This window comes from Protobothrops mucrosquamatus, unplaced genomic scaffold (genome assembly GCF_001527695.2).
Source record: "Protobothrops mucrosquamatus isolate PMUCROS unplaced genomic scaffold, P.Mucros_1.0 scaffold_211, whole genome shotgun sequence".
Lineage (NCBI taxonomy): Eukaryota > Metazoa > Chordata > Lepidosauria > Squamata > Viperidae > Protobothrops > Protobothrops mucrosquamatus.
This window is the reverse complement of record NW_015386287.1, coordinates 104,985-131,002: the sequence shown is the minus strand read 5'-3', so window position 1 is coordinate 131,002 and position 26,018 is coordinate 104,985. Positions and strand designations below refer to the sequence as shown.

The 26,018-nt window shown below is 37.0% G+C and overlaps 1 protein-coding gene across 2 annotated transcripts; it reads left to right on the top strand.

Moving 5' to 3' along the window:
* Positions 1-1,506: 1,506 nt before the first annotated feature.
* Positions 1,507-23,274, top strand: GPR68 (G protein-coupled receptor 68). Of its 2 annotated transcripts, XM_015826672.1 has the most exons (3): positions 1,507-1,523; positions 21,333-21,919; positions 22,281-22,370. In XM_015826672.1, the coding sequence occupies exons 2-3, from the start codon at positions 21,428-21,430 to the stop codon at positions 22,335-22,337; spliced, it is 549 nt and encodes a 182-aa protein (XP_015682158.1). In that variant the 5' UTR covers positions 1,507-1,523; positions 21,333-21,427; the 3' UTR covers positions 22,338-22,370. The 2 variants fall into 2 exon arrangements, with proteins under 2 accessions (XP_015682158.1, XP_015682150.1); XM_015826664.1 differs by having other exon boundaries at positions 21,333-23,274.
* Positions 23,275-26,018: the final 2,744 nt, after the last annotated feature.

The window sequence follows — 26,018 nt, the reverse complement described above, 5'->3', positions numbered from 1 at the left end:
TCACGCGAAGTATTAGTACCACTTTATAAAACCCTAGTAAGATGCCACCTGGAATACTGCAGCCAATTTTGGTCACCATATCACAAAAAAGATGTTGAGAGTTTGGAAAAAATTCAGAGAAGAGCAACTAAGATGATTAACGGCCTGGAGACTAAAACATACAAAGAATGGCTGCAGGACTTGGGTTGGCTAGTCTAAAGAAAAAAAGAAATAGGGGAGACATGATAGCAGTATTCCAGTATTTGAGGGGCTGCCACAAGGAAGAGGGGATCACTTTGCTCAGCAGATCACCAGAGGGCAGGACAAGAAACAATGGTTGGAAACTGATCAAAGAGAGAAGCAAGCAACCTGGAATTAAGAAGAAATTTCCTGACAATGAAGACAACCAGTGGAACAGTTTGCCTCCAGAAATCGTGGGCACTCCCTCACTGGAGATTTTAAAGAAGAGATTAGACAATCACCTTTCTGAGATGGCATAGGTTCCCCTGCTTGACCAGGGGGCTGGACTAGAAGACCTCCAAGGTCCCTTCCAGCTCTATTCTATTCTATTCTATTCTATTCTATTCTCTATTCTCTTATTCATATTATGTTTTTCCTCATGACTTTTCAAATGTAAGGATTGTTATTTTTCCTGCCACCTGACAATTTTGAACCTTATATTAAATTATTATCAATTGTTGCAATATTAAGCAAGCCTACTGCTTCTTAAATGAAACTCTGAACAGTGAAATCCCTCAAAAATAAAGTGCAGAAAATACATAGTGAATTGTCCCCTAACATAATTATGCATACATACATGCCTGTAACTTTAGGATAATACCTTGTCAAATACATAAATGAAGTGAAATCCACAACAGGTTATGATGTTTTATTTATATAAATTATGCATCTCAGTACAGTGGGTGCAAATGTGTCTTCATTCCTTGCTCAGCCAGTACAATCTATAGAATGGAGCCAGGTATGTGAGGAACATTTTGGAGGCATTTCCTTAAAATCAAGGAGAGGGGATTCCAGAGAATACCAATTGTGGGGAAAATAGGAGGAGGGAGGTTTGTGGGATATGTTTGCCCCCTTGAGGTATTTGTAAAAATAATAAAGGTGGAATACAAACAAGCATAGTTAAACAGGGCAATCTGTAAATGCCGAGATCTATACTGTAATGAGGTGGGAAGAAATGCTGTGAGAAGGGTGTCTTTGTGGAATAAGAGTGTCAAACAAATGATTTGCTTTTTGGCCTTTCTGGACCATTAAGAGGTCCTCAGATGATGGCTAAAGGGAATGCTGAGAAGCATCTGGTGGAGTTACCTCCAATTCATCTGAGCTGGGCAGGGCTGTGGTGTGGTACTGACAAACAAAGCAGCTGATCTGCTGCTGCTGCTGCTCCTCCTCCTGATCAGTCTCTGACAGCTCTACTTTGGGAGGAGGTTAGTCAGACAAGCCTCACTTAAACTCCGATGCAGAAGCTCCATTTCACAGGCATGAGAACTGTCACCATTCCCAGGGAATTCGGCGCTTTTCTCTAGGTGAGCATCAACTCATTTTAAGAAATAGGTGTGAAAACCAGCCAGCAGCAGCAGCAGCAGCTCAATGCTCTGTAGATGTGGGTCTCCCTAAATAGTGACATCTTGATTTCTGAACTTCTTTTAAGAAGTTGGAAATGGCTGGGATTAAATAGTGTACTGATAAATATGCTCCTGACCCCTAAAACATCAAACAGAGCTTCTTTTGAAATAACTCGGCTGGGTTTGTGTTCCTTATTTGAACTGAAATGGTGGGCAGCCAAAGTGTGGAAATGGATGAATACTGTAAGTGGACAACTTTATCCACGCATGCCAAAAGATGGAACTTTATGGATATCTACCTGGACAGATTCCTGTTAAACTGAATGAAGCTTTGAATAGACATTGATGGGAGTATGCTATAAAATCCTTATTTAGAAGAGGAGCTACCTGGGGTTTTATATTCAGAGGCAAACACACATATTCCTAATGCTGCAATCATGGTTTGCACTCAGAGGAAAGTGGGCCTTTTAAGTGTTACTTTTTGAGTTTTGATTGTTTTGTATTTGATTTCATGTAATTGGAACTTTATATTGTTCATTTTTGGGGTTTTTAAAAATATGCTGCCTTGAACGCTCAGATTGAACAGAATGACAGGATGCTAAGTGACTAAGCGAGTGAGCAAGATGTCTGGTGTGTTAGAATTTCGGAATTCAAGGGAAACTGAGTTACTTTGGAAAAATGTGCTCAGACCTTTGTCAAACCTTAGGAGAAACATCAGAAGTTGTACAGCTACTGGGCCACATTCCCCAGCATGCCAACCAGAGCCACTGATAGAGCAACAGAAGAAGACACAGTTGGTAGAGCCTTAAGGAAACCGAAACCTATTTCTCCACCCAATGAAAGATCAAGCATTGTTAGGAAGTCAATTTTGACTTAATAATGAAACTATTCAACAGCAGAACAGATAGTTCCCTGGAGCTATTTAAGCAAAGATGGGAACAGAGTTGCAGTGCTTAAATCTGAATTAAGCAGATCATTTGAATCAAGAGATCTCTAGGGCAGAAAAATTATTTTTGCTCATAACAGCAAAGTAAAAGTTCAGATATTAACTCCCAGCCAATGTTTTCTGACTATCTGAATTTTCCCTGCCTTAGCCATGAAAGCCAATTGGATGCTTTTGGACCAGTCACTCTCCCTCTCTCAGCCCAAGCCACCTCACAGGGTTGTTGTTGTGAGGAAAATAGGAGGAAGAGAAAGATCTGTTGGATATGTTCATCATCTTGAGTTATAAGATGATGTATATTTGCAGAAATACAAATAAAAATAAATATGTTTCTCCTTTTTAAATTGTGCTACTTCTCTATGTCAGTTAAACAATCAAGTGGAAGGACTCTGTGCATGTATGTACATGCAAATTCAATATTTATATCCATTTTAGATCTTGATGGAGATCTATGTTTGTCACCATTACTGCTCACATGTCTGATCTAAAATGTGTGTCAGTAATGGATGTTCGTTTTGCCTGAGTTGTAGATATCACTGTAGAGCTGGTCCTCCTGCTCAGACAAATTTCTCAGGCAAAAGTCCATTTACTAAACCATTTTTTTGATACGACTCCTTTTTTTACCACAACACCCACGAGGGAACTGAAGCAGTCATTTATTTGCAGTTTGTTCCATTGGACTGGAACAAATGTTTGCCAACTCAGTATTATATGCTATATGCTATATATAGTTTTAAGCCATGCCTATCCTTTCAACTTAAAACTTCCCATTGTTTTCAACTCCTAAGAGCTGCTTCAGATGTGACACATTTCCTATAAGAAAAATGCTTGCGTGCAGGAAATAGCATGGAAATAATGCCAACCTTCTGCGGATGAATATTTAATATTTAACCCCTTATGCTAGTAACATTAATATGCATGCCATGGGACAGCAGATTCATAATGATTGCATGGTAGTTAAAAGTATGCATACACTGTTTGTCACTATTTATATCATAAGCGATTAGCATGTTGAGTATAACAGAATCTTTGGTTTGGGTACTAAAAAAATCCTGCAATAAATAAACATCCCTTTAGAACTGTACAAAAGACACACATTGGTAGTGTACAGGTAGTCCTCGACTTACAACAATTTGCTTAGTGACTGTTCAAAGTTACACGGCACTGAAAAAAGTGACTTATGACCATTTTTTGCACTTATGACTATTGCAATATTCCCATGGTTATGTAATTTACATTTGGATGCTTGACAACTGATTCATGACGGTTGCAGTGTCCCAGAGTCATGTGATCCCCTTTTGCAACCTTCTGACGAGCAAAGTCAATGGGGAAACTAGATTTGTTTGTGGTGCTAATTTAACAACTGCAGTGATTCACTTAGCAAATATAAAACCCTAGTAAGATCACATGTGGAATACTGCAGCCATTTTTGGTCACCATATCACAAAAAAGATGTTTATACGTTGGAAAAAGTTCAGAGAAGAGCAATTAAGATGATCAAAGGCCTGGAGACTAAAACATACGAAGAACGGCTGCAGGATATGGGTTTGGCTAGTCTAAAGAAAAGAAGAAATAGGGGAGACATGATAGAAGTATTCCAGTATCTGAGGGGTTGCCACAAAGAAGAGAGGGTCACATTATTCACCAAAGCACCAGAGGGCAGGACAAGAAACAATGGTTGGAAACTGATCAAAGAGAGAAGCAACCTGGAATTAAGGAGAAACTTCCTGACAGTGAGGGCAATGAAACAGTGGAACAGCTTACCTTCAGAAATCATGGGTGCTCCATCACTGGAGATTTTTAAAAAGAGGCTAGACAGACACTTGTCTGAGATGGTATAGGTTCTCCTGCTTGAGCAGGGACTGGACTAGAAGACCTCCAAGGTCCCTTCCAGCTCTATTCTATTCTAAATGTAGCAAGAAAAGTCGTAAAATGGAACAAAACTCACTTAACAAATTTCTTACTTAGCAACATAAATTTGGGGCTTAATTGTGGTTGCAAGCTGAGGACTACCTGTACATGCAGGGACCTTCCAAAAATTCTTGTTCATTTCACACATACACGCAAACATCCTAACTTCCTTCTTTTTTACACATAGCATCCTATGACAATATAATCCCCTCAAAAATTTGTCTGCTGAGGTCAGTGGCTGACAAACAGCAGTATATGGGAAATCCAAAATACAAGGATTTTTTAATTAATCAGAATTGCAGCCTTGAATAAAAAGGCTATCTTATCACTTCAAATGCTGATCATCTAAATGGGATCCTCTGTGAGTGAAGCCAGGATAATTGCCTGTAAAATCTCTGTGTAGGTACAAGATCTCTGTAACTTAAACTGAGATGCTCAGAATGCAGACAGAAGGTCTGTTATCATGAAGCAGACAAATCAATTCCTTTACCTATTGAATTTCCTTTCCCCATCTTAAAAAAATTCTGCCTCTCCATTAAAATATTTTTAATGAGTTTATCTTCTTTAATATAAGCTACTGCTCAATAGCAATTGTGCCACTATGGATTAGAAATTTGACCAGCTATTTTGGCAGCTTTTTAGTATTTGTTGGTTTTGCTTCCCTAAAGAAAATGTTAAATTTCCATAGCTCTGTATCTCACTGCAGATATGGGGGTGCATCTTTGGGTTTGTCATTGATGTTTGCACAATTTCTAGTATTACGTTTACCTAAAAGGCAAATGAAAACGGACTCGAGATAATTTCTCGAAAATTTCCAATCAGTAAAAACTAATTAGTGGCTAAAATTAAGAGATTTCTTGATCGAAGGTTACTGTGTTTTGGTTGTTAGGTAGCTACCCATAAGAAAATAGTAGGATTCATACCACTTTATAAAAGGACCTTTACGATGTACTCTTTGTATGAAACGTTAAAAAATGAAGGAGCTGTCCAGCAAGGCAAAGTTTAGCAGCTGTACTTATTCTACTTCCAGGGTTATCACAGTGCTGGTTTTCCGAAGCTTAGGATAGCAAAGTTGTTTCATTAAAATTGGACATAGCTTCAAAGGGACTGAGTATATTAAAGCCCTGTTCTTTAAAAAGCTAAATATTATGTGTACAACATCTGGAAAAGATGCATTCTCTTTCTTCCAGCAAAACATAATTGTGCGTGCATGCTCATGTGGTCTGAGTATTTCATACACATTGTGAAGCACATCTTCTGAATGCTTAGCAGAACCCTACCAAATTCCATATCTATATCATCTATATTTATATATCTACAATATATCTGTATATCTATAACCCTCTATATATCTAGATCAGGGGTTTTCAACCTTTTCCCCCATTGTACCACTTTTAGGATATGGCAACATCTGAGTACCACCAGTTGCCTAGCAAAGTGTCAAAAACGTGATGACCAAAAAAAAAAAAAAGGAAAAAAGTGATAAAGTACAGGTAGTCCTCGACTTACAAGAGTTCGCTTAATGACTGTTCGAAGTTACAATGGCACTGAAAAAAGTGCCCAAGGCACAGCCGAGCAAGACACCTGCCTGCCCACCTGGCCGCGCTCTTCCTCCTGTCCGAGGTTTCCATTGTTGTGAGCATTTCTGTTGAGGATTGGCAGCGGGGGTGGGGTGGGGGTGTTTGGTTTTTATTCCCCCCGTCTGCTGGGTGGTTGCAGCAGGTTTTGGTCACTTCACATGACCCTGGGACACTGTGACCGTCATAAATATGAATCAGTTGCCAAGAATCTGAATGTAAATCACAAGACCCTGGAGATGCTGCAACATTCCAGCTGATCGGTGCTTCTTCTGGGCTCAGCGGAAGCGCCAGGATCAGTGCTGCTTTCCAATTGATTGGTGCTTCTTCAGGGCTCAGCAGATCCTGATCCTGGCGCTTCCGCTGAGCCCTGACAACCCTGCAGCTCCAGCCATCTCTCGCTCAGGCTTGTGCGGTGCTGCCACCAGTTCAGCTCATTCCCCTCCCCTGCTACCACTTTTCTAGGATGGTCATGTACCACCTGCCAGATGCCAATGTACCACAGGTGGTACCCGTACCACTGGTTGAAAAGCCCTGATCTAGATATTGTTCATAATTAATTAACAATATTTTAGAAAACTATAATTTTTACATTTTAAAACTTCTGGATTATCCATTTGTATTATATCTTTATATTCTTCTTTCATGTTCTCTCTTGTAATTGTTTATGTTTTTTTCAAGATGTTCAATTAAAAAAATTGAATTTGGTTGTATTGGTACAAAAATCCAATAAATAAATTTATAGAAAACCTAACAGAAAATAGAACTTAACCCCCTTGGAATTTACTTTTGCTTCCCACTGAAAACAGGAGCTGGAATAGGACCTGGGAGACCCAGTCTGGCCTTAGCCAGGGAAACTCAGTGTATGATTTTGAATCAGTCACATTCTTTCAGTTCAACCTACCACATAAGGTTGTTGTGAAGAAAAAAAGTAGAAGCAATCCAGTGTAGAATATAATGGGCTCCAAAAGAAAAGGCTAGATATAAAGCTAGTACATAAAAGTATTGTTTAGAAAGACATCTGGCAAAATATTGGTAATAATTATTACAGTACTTCTGATGGATCATAATTACTGTTATGAGTAGAGTCTGTTTTCTCCGGATATCTGGGTTTCCTGTTGAGTGATTTAATGGGAAGGAAAAGAGGCACATTATGCCAGAAAAAAACAAGATTTTTAAAAAAGAAAATAATTATGTGCAACTTTTGTCTTCATATGACATGGATCATATCTTTAAGCCATTGTATCTCAAACTTGAAAGAGAATATTTGTGCACTTTTCATGCTAAAATACTGCACTGCCCTAACATTTGCAAAGAATGAGAGTAATTGACAGTATTTTAATAATATCAGGAAACTTCCAGATATCTGGCTGAACACTAATTTTGCTCCTAGGTGATCTGGAGGAAACAGAAAGCTGCAGTTGAGAACCTCTGGTGTGATTTAGTAGAATTCTTGCTAATGCTCTTACACTCTGAGTAAATTTCAGGATTAGTCAATGTAATTGCACACTCTATTTTTTTCTGAAACAGTATACAGTTTTGAGGCTGTAGAAGGTAGTGACCCTAAAAGTTTAGCAATAAGTATGCACATATCTGCACTCATACTCTCTCACTCTCACACATGTATACAGGCACGCGCACACAGACACATAACCCACATAAAGAAATTAGTGAAGATTCCATTACATAAATTTCTATCTCCAAAGATCTAAGCCTTTCAAGGTTTTGCTGAATTTGAAATGTTACACTATATTAAAATATATGTATTACGAGTGAGTATCAAAAATGTTTTGGTTCTGGAATCCATCCTTTTGGACAAAGGCACTAAACAGCTCATACATTACAAACTCTTCATTGGTTATTCAAAGTTTTGCAAAAGATGCTGTGATTTGTAAATTGTATGAGCTCATAGGAAAATCAGTCAGAGAAAAGAAAGGGACCTGATGATGGGTTTTTTTTAGATAAGACCATATTCAAGGCAAGTGGAATCTCAAAATGATTAAGGAAAAGGTTTGAGGGAAGTTCTGTCTGCTGGTTTTTGCATATCTAAGATGCTTCCAAACTCATTGCCCTTTCTATGTTGAACATAGCAAAATAGAAATACTGCACATGGTGGCACACATATTACTTATGTCCTGTGTTTAATGCCACACACTCTAAGAGCTGCCTTTGAAAACAATTAAACAATTAAAGTATTTTGGATTAAGATTTGGTGGAACATTCAAAATATTTTTAAGAAAAAGATAAAGTTTAAACCACAGATATTTTTGTTGGGTATTTTGGAAGATTTGGATGCAAAAGAAATGGAGTTGATGTTGAATCTTATAACTGCTGCAAGATTATTAATTGCTCAATTTTGGAAAACGAAATGTTTGCCCACTATAGAAGATTGGGTATTTAAAGTCTCAAACTTAGCAGAAATGGCCAAGATTTCCGCTTATGTGAAGGATTACTCACAAGAAAGATATATATTGGTTTGGAGAAGATGGATTGATTATATTGAGTTTAAATATGGAACAAAAAATATCATTTGGTTTTTGAATGAATTTTAGAGTATTATTTTTCAAATTTTCAATATTACAATAAATCAAAATAAAAATTATAAATTTTAATACAATAATAATACCATAAATTATTAACATATAAACAAAATTTTCTCTCAATTTCCTTCAATATCTAAACAATCTAATTATCAACTAATTACAATCAATCTAATTGATTATTTTATTGTTAACCCTGTGATTGGCTCTGGGAAGTGAGGGGTGGGAGGGATGGAGGGTTGGGTTTGGGGAGGGGGGGATTTATATTGTAAAATTTTATAAAATTTTCAATAAAAAAAACAATTTTAATTGTCTGAATTGAACCAGAATGCCTAATTGATTGCCCATAATTCCTGATATTTAATCCTAGTGTGCTGCTAGCAGCAGGTAACTTGTGACCATCAAAAGTAGATATGTAATTTTCCTGAACAGACTGCATGTATTGACAAGAATGTTCAGTCACAGTTCCTCATTAATAAATTGGGAATAAGGTTAAGACCTTCCAGAAGTATTGCATGGACAAACACAATAACAATTCTTTCTTATAGTGAGAGCTAAAATATTCTACCTTTTGATCAGCTGTAGTCCCAGTCCTATTTGTTGAGACAGAATTAGCAGGTGATATGTACTTAAAGAGCTTTTCTTTTTGTGTGTTTACTAACTAGCTGTATTTGGATATAATCCATGGTTCATGTTGCAAATTGCCAGCAGGCTTATATCTATAAGAATAGAAACAACAGAGGAAATTATTGAGTTAAGCAACACAATAGCATTTGAGTCCAGAGTAAACAGACTGAGGAGAGTTTATATTGATTCATGCATTGTCACATGATAGATTAAAAAGGACAAGGTACCGTCAATATATGTGGTTAAATTGCCCACACTGTATAAGATATAGGCACAGAGTTAGTTCAAATTAAATATGACATTTGTGGGAACTAGCTCTTAGCTAATGATTTACTCAAAATTTTATGCACAACATATGATGCCATATGTCTTTGCTGGAGTAACCCATCACAATTAAATTCTGTCTTATTTGTATTACTATATTCTATGCAGATCAGTAATAGTGAGTTTTTTCATATTTTTCAAAGGAGAGAAAAGAGAGCTATAGGATCTCCTATATTGGATTTAATATTTACCAATAGGGAGTAAGGTAAAGTGTAATAGTAGGGACCTTTAGAGAGTGTGACCATGTAATCCTAGAATCCACCATTCTGGAGGTAAGAAAACTAAAGACAGTCAGATTAGTGTTCTAGATTTCAAGAGATCTGACTTCAACAAGCAAAGGAAAAAAGTAGGAAAGATTCCCCAGGTGGAATCATAAGAGCAAAAAAGTTCAAGAGAGCTGCAAAATTCTAAAAAATGAGATAGTCAAGATCCATCAATGCTAAAGGAAAAAAAAATGGAAGGTGCTTGATAAAACTAGTGTGGTTGTACCAAGAGCCTTCTGAACTGAGAAACAAAAAGGACACTTTTTTAAAAAAATGTAGAAAATGAAATATAACAAAAATAGAATATCAGGAAAGAGACAGATCTGCATGGATGGGATCAGAAAAGCTAAGGGTCAGCAGGAATTGAGGGTTGCTATGAATGCCAAAAATAACAAAAAGTATTCTTTGGGTATGTCTAGAACAAGAAGAAGCAACACTATGGGGAGGGGAAGAGAAGGGCAGACCTAAACAGTGAGGAATTGGTGAGAGAACACTTGGTAGCTTTGACCAGATGGATTGTATCCCAGGGATTAAAGTAACTGGCCATGTCACATGTGAGCCAGTAACTGAAACCTTTGAGAAATGCTGAAGCTCAGACTATGTGCCAAAGGACTAAGAAAAAGCCAAAGTTTTCACAATATTTTTAAAAAGTGGGGAAAGTAGACCCAAAAAACTACAGACAACTGTCAGCTTGGGATCTGGAAAATCTTGGGAAAACATAATTAATCACTATATTTGCAAGCATTTAGAAACAAGCAGGGTACCAAAAGGCAGCATTATAAACAGGTCAAGCCAGATAAATCTTATTGCTTTTGTGGGAAGAATCCAGAGAAAGAAATATTTTGGGAAATATTAAAAAGGCAGAATATATTTCCCCAAAAGCAGAATATATTTCCCCAAAGGATTTTAAAAGCAGAAACAACCCCCTCCCTCCCCAAGTCTCTCTGCCCCAAACAGAAACCAGGTCTGCAGAAATGCAGATGTGATAATCTTGTCAGAAGGATTGGAATCAGGAAGCTGGGATTAGAAAGAAAGATCCCTAGAATCAACAATCCCTCACACCAAAAAATCCAACAGTCATCAGCCACAGCCCCAGGGAAGCAGGATATGACCTTTGGGATATAATAGGATTAACCACCACCATCAGAATACCAGAAAGGCACACTCAGACTCAGGTCAAAGTTCATGCCACAGGAACAATTCCAAACAAAAGCCCAAGAAGGTATAAAAACCCACTCCCTACTACATGTGGTCACTTTTTTTCCAGAGCTATCTTTCTGTCTGCCTCTCCTCTTCAATAAACTACAACTTTCTTTTTAAAGCAGTCACCATGTTGTTTATTCCCGGCTTGGACTGGACTCTGATAAAGATTTTTCCTTGAACACTTTCTTTGACAATATGACTAAATTAGTGCACCAAGGTAATGCTGTGGATGTACAGAAAGTCCTAGGGACCAGAATTTTTGCCATAGCTAAGCAACATGGTTGTAAAACTTAATCTCACCTGACCAATGTCACTTAGCAATGACAATGCAGACAGTCCTGATTGCCATTGTATCCCCAAGATGGGTGGAGCACTAAGCAAGAAGTGGTAAAGTCCTCAGCAAGCAGTTCAGGGGTGCTTTTTTCCAGGAGGCAACTGGACTTTCTTGTGTTTCTTTTGAAGATGTTTCGCTTCTCATCCAAGAAGCTTTTTCAGCTCTGATGGTGGGGAGTGGAAGGATTTATATTGCTTGCAGACAGATGGTCATTTGCATTCCTTTAGAGAGTCATTGGAACTATTTGCAGGTTTACCTGTGTCCTCAGGGTCACCTGAGTAGTGCAAATGTGTGTGGAGCCTTCTTGGCTGCAGGATATTTTCTGCCCTTTGTCCCTTCACTGTTGAGAACAGCCAAAGGCTGTTGGGGATGAGTCTGTGCTGTCTGAATTTCAAACTGAAGCCCAAATGATTCCTGTAGTCTATAATATTTTCTGGAAATCCATTCATACTCTCTCACCATTTGAAGGGTGTTCATCCCAAAGTGCATAGCTAAATGTCTATGGAGATTCTCAGTCATCTATCCAGACTGAGAATCTCCATAGACCAGGCATGTCAAACTGCTGGCCCACGGGCCAGATGTATCATGCCGAAACTGCACCCACCCCATTGCCAGCAATGGGGAAAAAGTCACGATACGTTGCGCGACGTCATATGACGTCACAAGTTTGACATGCCTGCCATAGACAGTTCAGGGATGCCACACAATACTGCTCATCAGTACTTGAGATTTTACTGTCTGAGATATTATGTATGAATATTGAAAGATGAAACCAAAGTGATAACTGGATGTACAGTATATCTTCTGCTACAAAAAAATTTAGACACTTGAAATATTTGTATAACCTATAGTCCTGATGCTCTACGCTTCTTGCAGTGTTGACTTGAGATATCTGTATTGTGCTTTCTCTGTTGTATAATTTGCTTGTGTAATTTTCAAGCTGCTTATATTAAAATAGGTTTAGTGTGAGGTAACTTGTTGTTCCTATTCTCTCTGCTTGAGGTGGTTCAGCTGTTGTTGGCTGTAGCCCAGTTCTCTATTTAGTTGGTTTCCTGTTTAACATTGGTTATTTAATTGCATGTTGGGAGTGCAGGAGTCAGTATTTGAGCCTGTGCCTGGTAACATTCTGGTTTTGTTTAAAATAACTTGTATAAATATAATATAAGCCCCACTTTGTTTTAAATAAAACTCGTATTTGGCAAAATCAACAACAGGCTTGGGGGAAGAGTAAGCAAAATATTTAATAGCTAGGAGAATCATTGTATTTCTCTATCTCTCATTTTTACAACGACTTATGAGGATAGGTTATAGTGACAGGTCAACTAGAACTCTAGCTATGTAATGCTCCATTAAAGCTACATAGCAACTGGGTCATGGTTAACAATGATTTCCATAATATTAACTTCTGGTGATAATCAATTTATTGAAAAACTATTCACTGAAATAAATACTCTCTTTCTTTATCATTGTGCTTAGTCTTGTTTTCCACATCTGCTCTTTGGGATCATATATAAACCCTTAGCCTGTACTAGTCTATTGATCCATAGTTCCCAGAATCATCAGTACATATCTGAAGTACCACTCTAGAATTTCAAACATTTTTATAGATTTCTCAGAAATTAAACTTGGTAGATTCTGCTGAAATAGATGTATGCTGTCACGTTATTCACTTTCGTTTTATTGGTTTGGTATTATTTACGTGGTATCATACCATAGAGTTCCTGAAATATTATACTCGGCAAAGTTTTAATTGTCAGTCAGTCAGTTACAATCAACAGGAGCCTTTATATTAAACTTTGATACATATGAATTGCATATTTTAGATTTAACAGGAAATGTGTTTTGGTTGCATTCAAGATTTAGCCATTGTGATTTTAGAAAAGGAAAATACATTATTAATGGAATCATTAATCTGGAACTGTACCCTAAATATATGTAATGTTCCTACATCTTTTAGGTGAAAAAGCTGTTTTACAAATTATAGCCATAACTTTCATATGGATGATATGCTCTTTGATTAAAAGGAAGCCAAGCAGACAAGGAAATTCCAATGTAAATAAGTTCAGACCTCTACTTGATGTAGTGAGTAATAAGTGTCCTCTTTAAGGGGGAAATTGTGCATTGATGAGTAATTAGCCTATTGTTTATGTCTCATTTAAATATATCAGTCCTGTTTGAAATGGCAATTTTCAGAATAAACCTGTGCACAATTTCCTCCTTAAAGAGGACACATATTACTCACTAATGTATTATTGCTGTGCAACCCAGTATTCAAATACCAATTACCATACAGTATACAGTTCTTCATATGTCTGAAAAGGTTCCATTTTTTTAAAAAAATGTAAAAAGTTTAAGATGAACAGCATTTGGAAAATTGGAAATGAAACACTGAAGCCAAAAAAAACAACAAAAAACTCCCACCTCTCCTCTGCACTCTGGTCCTTTCTCTTTTCTAGGATACAGACATAGCAGACAAATCAAGGCATGTTGTGATCTCAGTCAAAATATTTGCCCTAACAATCAAATTAAAATTTGGTGAGAGGCTAAACTAGGCAAAGGTGAATTGTGAATACAGTACTGAAACATCCCTGTCAATATAGATGCCAGACGGGATCTGAGATTAGATATACATCTTTATCCAGGCATGGGCTTTAGCATATATGCTGAAGAGTCCTTCAACTCCTCCCCTCCTAGGTAGGCAAACTGTTGTTTTGTTTTGTTTTAAAAAGAAAAGGGCAACAAAGGCAGTACTCTGGGAAAACAGCAAAATGTAGCTGTACTTGACCTGTTAAAGCAAATGGAGTGTATTGTCTCCCCAACAGCTCTGATAATTGGTTAGGATTATTGCCAGGAAGTCAGGGGAAGTCCAGGAAAAAGAAGCAGAGAATTTTGCTTTCAAATCTGACAAAATTGCATGCATTTTTATAAATCAGGTTTCACATATAATATGTTTAAAAAAAAAAGCTTTATTTTGTTCATCTTTTATGAGATTAATTGGTTTCCAGAAGGGGAAGGGAAGATCTCAAATTTTAAATAGACATGTATATGCTACAGGTTAGGGTCAACTAGAGAAGTTGTTATTATTTAATAATAATAATAATAATAATAACAACAACAACAACAACAACAATAACAATAACAATAACAATAACAATAACAATAACAATAACAATAACAATAACAATAATAATAATAATAATAATAATAATAATAATAATAGTAAAGTTGGAAGGGACCTTGGAGGTCATGAAGTCCAACCCCCTGCTCAGGCAGGTAACCCTATACCGTTTCAGACAAATGGCTGTCCAGTTTCTTCTTTAAAACTTCCAGTGTTGGAGCATTCACCGCTTCTGGAGGCAGGTTGTTCCACTGGTTAATTGTTCTAACTGTCAGGAAGTTTCTCCTTAGTTCTAGGTTGCTTCTCTCTTGGGTTAGTTTCCACCCGTTGCTTCTTGTCCTGCCTTCAGGCGCTTTGGAAAATAGCTTGACTCCCTCTTCTTTGTGGCAGCCCCTGAGATATTGGAACACTGCTATCATGTCCCCTCTCGTCCTTCTCTTCATTAAACTAGACATACCCAATTCCAGCAACCGTTCCTTATATGTTTTAACCTCCAGTCCCCTAATCATCNGCTAATCCCCTAGTTCCCTTCTCTACTTTTTGGGAGACAAAGTTGTCTGCTAGGTTTGTCAGGAATCTGTTTGATCTTCCACTTGGTGCAGAGTTTGTCTCCCAGTTGATGTCAGGGTAATTAAAGTCCCCCATTACTATTGTGATGTGCTTCCTACATACCTTAATTAGCTGACTAGCAAAAAGTTCATCTATTTCCTGTGTTTGGTTGGGTGGCCTATAGTATACACCTATGGCAATGTCGTCCCCCCCCTTTTATATTGACCCATATGCATTCAGGACAGTTTTCATCATTGTTGTGCTCTATTTCTGTAGAGATGTAGTTATTTCTTATATAGAGAGCAACTCCACCTCCTCTTTTATTTGGTCTGTTTCTTTTAAATAATTTAAATCCCTCTAGCTGTGTGTTCCATTTGTGGGTTTCCTCCCACCATGTTTCCGTAATGGCAACAATATCATATCTGCCCTCATTAACCTGAATTTCTAGTTCACCCTGTTTGCTGTTCATACTCTGTGCATTGGTGTATAGACATTTGAGTCCTTTATGACCGACCCTGTGTTTACTTCCTACATAACCTGTGTGGTGCCTGAATTCCCCTAATGTCTTACCACCTATTTGGTTAGTGCACTTTTTGTGGCACTCGCTATTAAGAGCTTGATTTCCCTGATGTTTGTTTTTTTCCTGCAAGTAAAGTCACACAAGTCACAAGAACCCTATATCTCCCATACACCAGAAAGAGGGGAATATTTTTACATGAGTGACTTCTTGGAAGATACTGTAAGTATTAGTAGCAGAAGCTATTAAGTTGCTACTCAAAGGCAAAGAAACAAGACCAGGGTTATGTAGAATAAGAGGTCTTTGGGGAAGAGGTTTGAGATCTCCAGTCTTTTATCCTATTGGCTCAGCCACATTATGTTTTCTATGAACTGGTGCCCTTCACATAGCATTGACCATGCTAACTAGAAATTATTGTACCTGACCTACAACACATCAAAAGAATACCATACTGGGAAAAAGTCCCCCAGGGAGGCTGTTTTGTCCAGTTTCTCCATTAACAGAACATAGTGTACTCTTATCAAAATAGCATTTCAAAAAGTACGTAAAGCATATTGTAAGCAAAAATCAGACATATTTTTAATGTGTTAATGTTAGAAATAACATTCAATAACATGTCATCTTATGGTAGTCTTCCCCAACTTGATGTTTCCCTGATATGTTAGATTGTAACTACCATTCTTCTCCATCTAAGCCAGGTTGAAGAAAACTGTTCTACTGAATTGTTATGAAGCTTATAGAGCATTTGTAGGAACACTCAATTGCAATGGGAATTACTGCAAAGAAAATCTGCTTAGGACATAATATAGAAGTGAAATAACTACAGTATTTTGGTATGATGTTTGTGAAACTTCATAATAATCTGAATGCATTAATACTTTGTGATTTTAGACAATGTCATTGACAAAAAATAAGAATGTTATGTCCTGTTGCCTCTCATGGTTGTTTCCTGACATTGAGATTTGGAAAAATAATACACACCTATTGTCCTGCAGTCCAGTCTGTTAACAATAGAAACAATGTCCAACCTTTTTATGTTCCTTTCCCTTTGAACCAATGCTTTGCTTATTAAAAAAAAAGGTTTTTCCATTTTCCCCCTTGGAGACTCTTTAGGGATTTTTTAAAGCTCACTAGGAAGACGTTAACTTCTACTGACCAAACTGAAGACATCAAAGTGGCCCTCTTTCCATAGCACACTTAATAACTGGGTTAGTGGTATGTGTCTGCAGTAGAATTAGTTTGTTATGGGAACATCAAAAAGGGTCAGGTGACCTGACAAACTATATATAAAAGTTCTTCATAGAATTAAGCAAATTCTACTCCTTTAGCCATGCCATGGGAACATCAAAACTCAGTCAATCTAATCCTGCAAGAAAAAGAGTTGGAACCAGACAAGAACTTAAAAAACAACCCCTCATTATGGAACTCACTAAGAAGGCCTAGTAGTACAAAACCACTTCCCAATCCCTGATTAATAGCACCAATTCAGCCTAGTGCTGACTACTTAACCAACGGGGACAGGATTAGTGATGCAATACAGCATTGCCAGTACTTCCTAATACAAAAAGTCAGTATAGTTGGAGCAGGAATGTCTTGGATTAAGTGATCTCTGTCTCTGTTTCTGTGTCTCTCTCCCGTCCCCACCCCCTCTGTGTTCATGTTAGTTATGACTCCTGATGACTGTTTGGACAAGGTCTGAGAGTCTAGCTCAAAGTTGCCCAGCTGGCTTCATGTTGAAACCAGGACTAGGATACAGGGTCTTCCACTCTAGCCTAGTGGGCTAACCATCATATCAGACTGGCTATATTATATAAGTGAATAGGAATCACATTTTTTAACAAAGGAAAAATGTTTGATTCATTGAATGCAATTCTGTGCTGGCAGAACCATCAATAAGGGCATTTGATGGGGTTAGTGGCTGATTGGGATAAGTGGGTTTTGGGAACAGCGCCAATGTTCTATCAACTCTCCCTCGGCATATTTCCTACCTCCAGAAAATCAAATTTGCCCCTTTCAAATATGGATGTTCTTTCACTGGGAACCTCAACCAAGTGTGAATGAGGGAGACAGAAACAATTTTTCCCCATGGGAGGAATTCTTTCTTATGCTCTTGCACAGTATTCAGTTTTAGCAATTGAAATCGATCTAAAACTAGACAACAGCATCTGCATGACAGCATCAAACTTCACATTTTTCCTTCCTCTGGGATTTATCCTCTTTCTTGACATTCTTGGAGTAGCTATATCCTGACATTTGTATTTGGTCTGTTTACATTTTCTTTTTTCTTCACTCTTTCCCTCAGTATGGGCCCAAAGGCCTTCTGTAATGGAGGCTTAAGCCCAGGGCCCCCATGATCTACAGCCACTCTGAAAGGCATCTCCACATCATACATCAACTTGCTAGCATGACAGCAACCCCCTTGAAAGCATTTGCCCAGGTTTACTACCAGACCATGTGGTTACAAAGCTCTCATACCCAAAGACTGTTCCTTACTTTTTTCAGTTGATCTTTCCTCACAACCATCCCCACAGAGTAATAATAATAATAATAGTAAAGTTGGAAGGGACCTTGGAGGTCATCTAGTCCAACCCCCTGCTCAGGCAGGAAACCCTATACCATTTCGGACAAATGGCTGTCCAGTCTCTTCTTAAAAACCTCCAGTGTTGGAGCATTCACCGCTTCTGGAGGCAGGTTGTTCCACTGGTTAATTGTTCTAACTGTCAGGAAGCTTCTCCTTAGTTCTAGGTTGCTTCTCTCCTTGCTTAGTTTCCACCCGTTACTTCTTGTCCTGCCTTCAGGCGCCTTGGAAAATAGCTTGATACCCTCTTCTTTGTGGTAGCCCCTGAGATATTGGAATACTGCTATCATGTCCTCCCTCGTCCTTCTCTTCATTAAACTAGACATACCCAATTCCAGCAACCGTTCCTTATATGCTTTAGCCTCCAGTCCCCTAATCAACTTTGTTGCTCTTCTCTGTACTCTTTCTAGAGTCTCAACATCTTTTTTACATCATGGTGACCAAAACTGGATGCAGTATTCCAAGTGTGGCCTTACCACACTATAAGTAACTATAAGTAAGGTTACTATAAGTAAGGTTACACTATAAGTAAGGTTACACTATAAGTAAGGTTACTATAAGTAACCTTATAGAAGTTGTGGGGGGATTTGTTGTTTGTTTTTGGCAAATCTGTAGCTAACTATAGTAAAATATGTGGACCTTGGAGGAAAAGTTAAGTTATTTTTGTTAGTATATGATTCATTTGGAGTTTGGGCTGCTATTAACATTCTTTGCTTTGGGCACCAGGTGAAGGGCTTGGATTTTTGACTTCTGTATTGAAAGTTAACAGCCATTAGACTGGCTGTGTTCCTGATGAACATCCGGTTTTATTTAATCCTTATATTACAGTGATTGCTGTTATAATCTTTGAAAGAATTATGTACTTTGTTACATTTATTGTTTCATGTTAGGCATTTTGTAGCTATCAACACATTTCGAATCCATTTATGAGTTGACAGGTTATAGATAGGTTAATAGATTAAACAAACAATTATGTATTTTTTTAAAGAGACTCCAGTAAATTAGGCAGAAACTTTGAATCCCAGAGAGTAATAACTAATGGCAAAATCCTTGTACTTTGAAGGACTGATTTTGGAAGTGGCTAGTAAATTAGTAGAAAATCCAACCTCCATCCCATGTATATATTGGTTATTGGCTTTATTAATGTTTTAATATTGATGCCCAATGATTTAATCTTTTGATGCTTTGTTTTACATTATTAAGAAAACACTGTAATCCACCCAGAATTGCTTGATAGCAAGATAAGTAACATATACATTTAATTAATAAATAAACAGTAATATACATAATAATAACTGGCACAATTATATATAGTATATCTCAGAAATCTCCAGTAGAAGAACTATAGCATACAAGCCATCAAAATCACTGCAAAGCATTTTAAGTAAAACCACAGATCATGAACCAAAGATAGAGCAGGAGTTATTTACAAAATGAAATGCATGAATTGTGAACATCAAATAACAGAACATATTCAGGAGTATGATGAGCAGTTAGAAGATATGACAGAACCTCATTAATTTCACTGTGCACAGACAAGTTCAACTATAAATTTGCCTCAGAAGTCACTGAAACTCTAATTTGGGCCAAGTACAAGAATGCATAAAAAATCCTAATAGACTGGCATTCTAATAAATTATCAACCAACAAACATATAAACCTAGACCCAACCACTGACTATTTCAATAAAATAGCCAAAGGTCAATTTGATAAGAGGTTAAAAACAGCATCAAATCACCACATCCCTTATCATACAATTATTAGCCAACACTCAGATAAAGAAAAGGAGGCAACCCATCAGTGAAGCAAAAACTAGACAATGAAGTATTAATTACATAGAAAACAAAAACACCTAACAGTAGAACCCACCCAATCAAATATAAGTCCAGTAGGACAAGTAAATATATATTTCACACCTAACCAGAAGACCTCAGTTCTCCAAGATCATAGTACTGAATATGTTACCAAGATAGGCAGTGAAACATCTGCAAAAATAAAAACAGTCAGAACTCTTACAATTTCATTCAAATCCCAAACTAAATATATTCTCCACAATGGTATCTGAACTTTTGTGTTATATTTAAAAAGGCAATGATACACTTGGTTGAGCTCAGCTCCTAATGACTTCATCCATGTACTTTTCTTGGGTCACATTTTAGAACAGGGGTGTCAAACTCGTAACGACATGTGATGTGTCACAACATATCACAACTTTTTTTCCATTGCCGGCAATGGGGTGGGTGCGGTTTGGCCATGACGCATCCGGCCCATAAGTCGGCAGTTTAACACCCTTGTTTTAGAAGTTGTTTGCCATTATCTTCTTCCAAGAAGTTTTTTGTAACTTCCCAGTTTAATTAAGAACTCTTAAAATTCTTAATTAAAGAATTAAATTTAATTCTTAAAATCCAAGTATCAAGCAAGTAGTATACAGACTAAGTTTCTATAATACAGTAACAACATGCTAGTGAATTACAATTTAGCCTGATGCAGTATGTAAATTGGTCACTATAACTTATTGCTCAGTATCAATGACCAAGTTGATCTTATGTAGAATTAATTCCACTGCTGATCATCATTTCCTGTTTTTTTAATTGATTATGGGTAGTTGTTCCAGGTTTGTATATTGTTTTAACTTGTATTTATTGGATTGTTTTTAACTTGTTGTGAGCTACCCAGAGTTGCTTAGACGACATGGACCACCATACAAGTAGAATAACAGAACTCTAGTATTTATGTTCCTCAAAGTCTGCCTCTATGGAAATTTCCCTTCATCATGTCCCCACAACTATCCTACAACCAAACTTGATTGAGATAGAATAATTAATCTGGGGACATCCAGTGAGTCCCTTGGCTAGGACTCTCAGATTTGGTCTGTAAACTCCAGACAGTACTAATGACAAGACAGCAAAGAGAACTTTTTGCTGCCATTTAGTAACATCAGATCTTGGGAGCCCTGTTCTGATAGCCTTACTATGGATAAGGGTGAATGTGTACTCTCAGTCTTTCTAGTCTTAGGCTGCCACTCTGTCCCCCCCTCCCCCAGCACAAAGTGACAAAACAGGTTTAATTAAATAAACTTAATCACAAGTGAGAATATTATGAGTTGTGAACTTAGTCAACTGTCATTTATTCAAGAACTGATGGATCAATGAACCATTCCTTGCTATGATATGGGGCCGGTCACTAAATTCAAGAATTTTAGGTATTGAAGTATAGCCTTTGTGTTCCTGAATTATGAAAAAAACTCTTTTATTGTTGATTGTTTTATGATTTTTTTTTCTTGCAGGTGATTACAAGCACTGATAATCATATAAAGCAAATATAGAGATAGTGAAATGGCAGAATAAAGAATATGTCCGCTGAGCTAGCAGACTGCAGAACATGGGGAGTCTTCCAGAAGAGGTGATGGTCAATAACACTCAGAACTGCAGCATTGATCATAGCATACATCAGATGTTATCACCCGTGATATATATACTTGTCTTTGTAGTAGGACTCCCAGCCAATTGTCTCTCATTGTACTATGCCTACTTGCAAGTTAAGGTCAAGAATGAACTAGGAATATACCTTTGCAATCTAACCATAGCAGATCTACTTTACATTTTCTCTCTACCTTTTTGGCTGCAGTATGTTTTGCAGCATGACAACTGGACTTACAATGAACTCTTATGCAAAATTTGTGGCATCCTCCTTTATGAAAACATTTATATCAGTGTGGGTTTTCTCTGCTGTATCTCCATTGACCGTTACCTTGCCGTGGTGCATCCTTTTCGTTTCCAACAGTGTCGTACAATGAAGGCTGCTGTGGTGGTGAGCACTGTCATCTGGACTAAAGAAATTGTGACTTGTTGGCTGGTTTTTAGACATGGAGAAGTGAGTAAAGACTCGGAGAGCCATGTGGTGTGCTTTGAGCATTATCCCATAAAATACTGGGAACATAACATAAACTTTTACCGTTTTACAGCTGGTTTCCTATTTCCATTTTGCCTCCTTTTTTTTTCCTACTATGGAATTCTACGTGTTGTCCGGAAGAGTCACGGTACTCAGAAAAAGAGGAAAATTCAAATTAAACGCCTCGTTTCAAGCACAATCTTAATTTTCTTAATTTGCTTTGGACCATATCATGTTCTTTTGTTAATACGCAGCCTATTTGAGAACAGCTGTGAATTTGCTGTCAGAATCTTTAACATCTATCATATTTCTCTTTTGTTGACTACTTTTAATTGTGTTGCAGATCCCATACTATATTGCTTTTCAAGTGAAAATACCTACCAGGATTTTGCCAAAATAGGAGGATCTTGTTTAAAATGCCTAAGATGTATTCCAACAGAAAACAATGAATCCTATCCATTAAATACTCCAGAAACCATGAAAAAAGACAGTGAACAAACTGATCTGAACACAGGATGTATTAAATGAAGTCTATGTTATTCTTAAAATAGAAGAAATATGAACTGAGTCTTTCTCACCCAAATAGTGATATAATCTCTCCATGTGTGGATTTGCTCACTTCACTTTTTTACATCTAAGTGTAGATATGAGAATCATTACAGCCTGTAAAATGGTTCATAATTTAAAAATACAGTTAAATCTGCTATACCAGCATTCTTTCCAGGTGGGGAATTCCTTGCTTCCTTTAAAAAAATCAGCTTCATTCAATTAAGAACTTCACCCCAATGTGTTAGTTATGCAAACTATATTAACTTTGAAGTTTATAAGCTATTCAGATGCATACTCTTTGGATAAAAATAATATTCTAGATTTAAATACTGTATTCTTGGAAAGTAGATGTCAAAACATATTTTTATAATCACGTGTTAAGTCTAGCAACTAGAGTGTGTCATAAGGTCTGAAATTATTTAAATCCCTTCTACTATATGAGGTAAACATTTACATGGTTCACACATTGTGCTAAGCAACTGGTATGTTTTCAAAAACTAGCCATACCAATTTTTATTCCAGCATCTTGTGAAAACCTAGCTTATGCGGTTGGTTTATAGTTAGGAGTGTCATGCAAATCACACAACTAGGTTAATTTTTAATAATCCACAACTGAGTCAATTATTAGTAGCCTAATATAAACATAATACAGTGTATTTGATTTCAGCTCAGTATATTGTATGAATATACATACAATACTGTGGTTTATTCCTGACCAATACTGGAACTCAGTCAACTGAAGCTTATTTAAAAACTACCTTAAACAAACAATGCCGTAGCAAGATATGTGGAAAAATAATTAAATGCCCGTCATTAGAGGCATTTAAGAAAAATAAAGAAAAATAATATTTATTTACAATTAGTGTTAGTTCTTCATTATACTATTAATGCAAAATAAGCAGCAAAACTTAAGTTTTGTAACATTTGTACATATCCTTTGAATTACATGTAAGGAATTAATTTGATAACTGCCAAACCAGCTATAGCAGTAATCTTATGTTTGTAAATGTTTGAACTAAAATGTTATAGTTGTTAATTCAAACACTTCAGTCATGTTTAGATCAGAATTATTGTTGATTTCTCAAACAAAAGCAATGAATATTAGGAATTTTAGAGAGAATAGTAAACAAAATGGGAGGTGTAATGCTTCGATGTCAATCTATGTTAAATCAAACTTGTTAAATCATGTAGTCCAAAATAAATGCAAATAGAACACAGAAGAAAAACTGAAGCTGAAACAAATTGCATTGCTGAGATGTATTCTGCTCCAAGGAAGACTTAGTTTGTTTAGGTCAACACTTAGTTTATTAGTAGTTTTATGCAACAAAATTCTATACTAAGCCAAACAGACATGCATTTATTTGTTGGTTATATTTTGCTTTACATGGAATCTTTATACTATAGTTCTTTCTCCAATTTATTCTGCTCCTAATGTGTTTCTTAAGTCAGGGGGCAAAATTCTCTGAATACAATAGTACTGAGTCAGAATGAATATGCAAATGGTTTGGCATTTGTTATTGCAACAGAAATGGTGACGGTACTCTAAAGCAGACATAGCTGAAGATGATTAAAACTTTGATCTGACTGCAGTGTAACAATGATTAAAGTAAGAAGTCATAACCTAACCTGTGCGTCATATAGTTGTGGGAGGTCCATTCTAAGCATTCTTATAAAACATTAATTTTGAGAAGTTGGAAATTGCATCGGTTTGTAATTTAATCTAATCTCATTGATCTAATTGAGTTCACTGGAATATGCTCAGCTATAAGTTTACAGAATCACAACTAATTTTCTATTACTAAATTTGCATTCACAAATCAAAATAATTTCAACAGCTGTAATAGAAATGGTCAATGTCTAATTCCCAGCCTAGAATTTATGTGGACTTCTGCTAGCACATAATAAAAATGTATATAAAATATTTATTTATGGACTGATTTGGAGGCAATGAGGTGAGCTGTTAATGTATCTCCTTTCTTCTGGTCACTGCCACAGTTTTTACTATTTCTCTTCTAGCATTTCACCTCCCAAATCCCAAGATCTTTCTTTGCTCTCTGCTAACTTCTAAGATCAAGCTTGAATATGTTAGTGTCTGTCTAATTTATAATCCCTTGTTTAAAGCTGCAATTTCTGAGTTAAGAAACCCTGGTTCTACAATTTCGATATTTAACTGTATACTGTTATTTCTCTTGAGCTGCTTCTCTTTCTGTTGTTCTACCTCGTCCACTTCGCATAAGCACAACATCCTACCTCAACATAAAATGGGATAATTTTAGAACGGGATGTGATGGATAACAGTGGGGTACTTTATGAGAGAGAAAAGTCTTCTGAATGTCCAAGAATTCAATTATTTCATCAGTTTTAAAAAAAATCTTTGAGTCAATTTCAACTTCTAGTTTTTTGGACCCATACCATAAGCACTTAAAAAAATAACAAGGATTCACATGTTTTGATTTATGTGGCGATTGAAAAGGGCAGATAGGAACTAAGTTGAAGTGATGCAAATACAAAATAGAGCAAAAAGGACAAGTATAAAAAGTGGAAAGAGGGGCACATAACTAAGGCAGAATATCAGCAAATAGCCCAAGTCTGCAAAGATGGAGTGAGGAAAACTAAGGCTCAAAATGAACTAAGGCTAGGCTGCATTAACAGAGGGATAGAATCAAGATCACGTGAAGCGTTAATACCACTTTACAATACCTTGGTAAGACCACACTTGGAATACTGCATCCAGTCTTGGTCACCTTGATGTAAAAAAGATGTTGAAACTCTAGAAAAAGTACCGAGAAGAGCAACAAAGATGATCAGGGGACTGGAGGCTAAAGCATATAAGGAACGGTTGCTGGAATTGGGAATGTCTAGTCCAGGGTAGGCAACCTTGGCTCTTTTATGACTCGTGGACTTCAACTTCCAGAATTCCTGAGCCAGCCATGCTGAGGGGAAAGAGAGAGGTTTCCAAACTGAGCCATGGTGGATGCTTGCCCTGAGCAAAGAGTTGAACTGTCATGGTTCCAACAGATGAAACTCTTCAAAAGAACTTCGAGGCATTGTTTACCTTAAAGAATCCTTTATTCGAGAAACAAAGTATCGGCACTATATAGTTAAAGCCAAAATTTCCCTCCCCTGGGCACAAAGTAGCAAAGCACAATTCCCTCCTCCAATTAACTGTCATAAATCACATTCCCCAATTAGCTTGAAGCACGGGCTTTCTCCCCAGCCCACCAAATGTTTATCAACTCTGGGCACAATAACCTTGGAGTCCCATGGCTGAGTTATTATTGTTATGACTAACTGGACTCTCATCCACATCCCCCTTCCCAGCATCAATTAACTCTAAAAGCAAAAGAGAAAAGATGGCTACATTTCCATCTGTTGTCAAAGCAAGAAGTGGCTTTTCCATTCTTATTATTTTATGGGAGAGAAGAAAGTATTTCAAAACAGTGTCTGCAACTTTCCTTTGGAGGCATCCTTGGATTTTCGGAAATGAAATTCAGAGAAAAATAGAGTTGACTCGTTCTTGCAATCAAATTAA

Excerpts from the sequence above, each read along its gene's own strand:
- GPR68 (XM_015826664.1), top strand. The coding sequence starts at position 21,428 with ATGGGGAGTCTTCCAGAAGAGGTGATGGTCAATAACACTCAGAACTGC.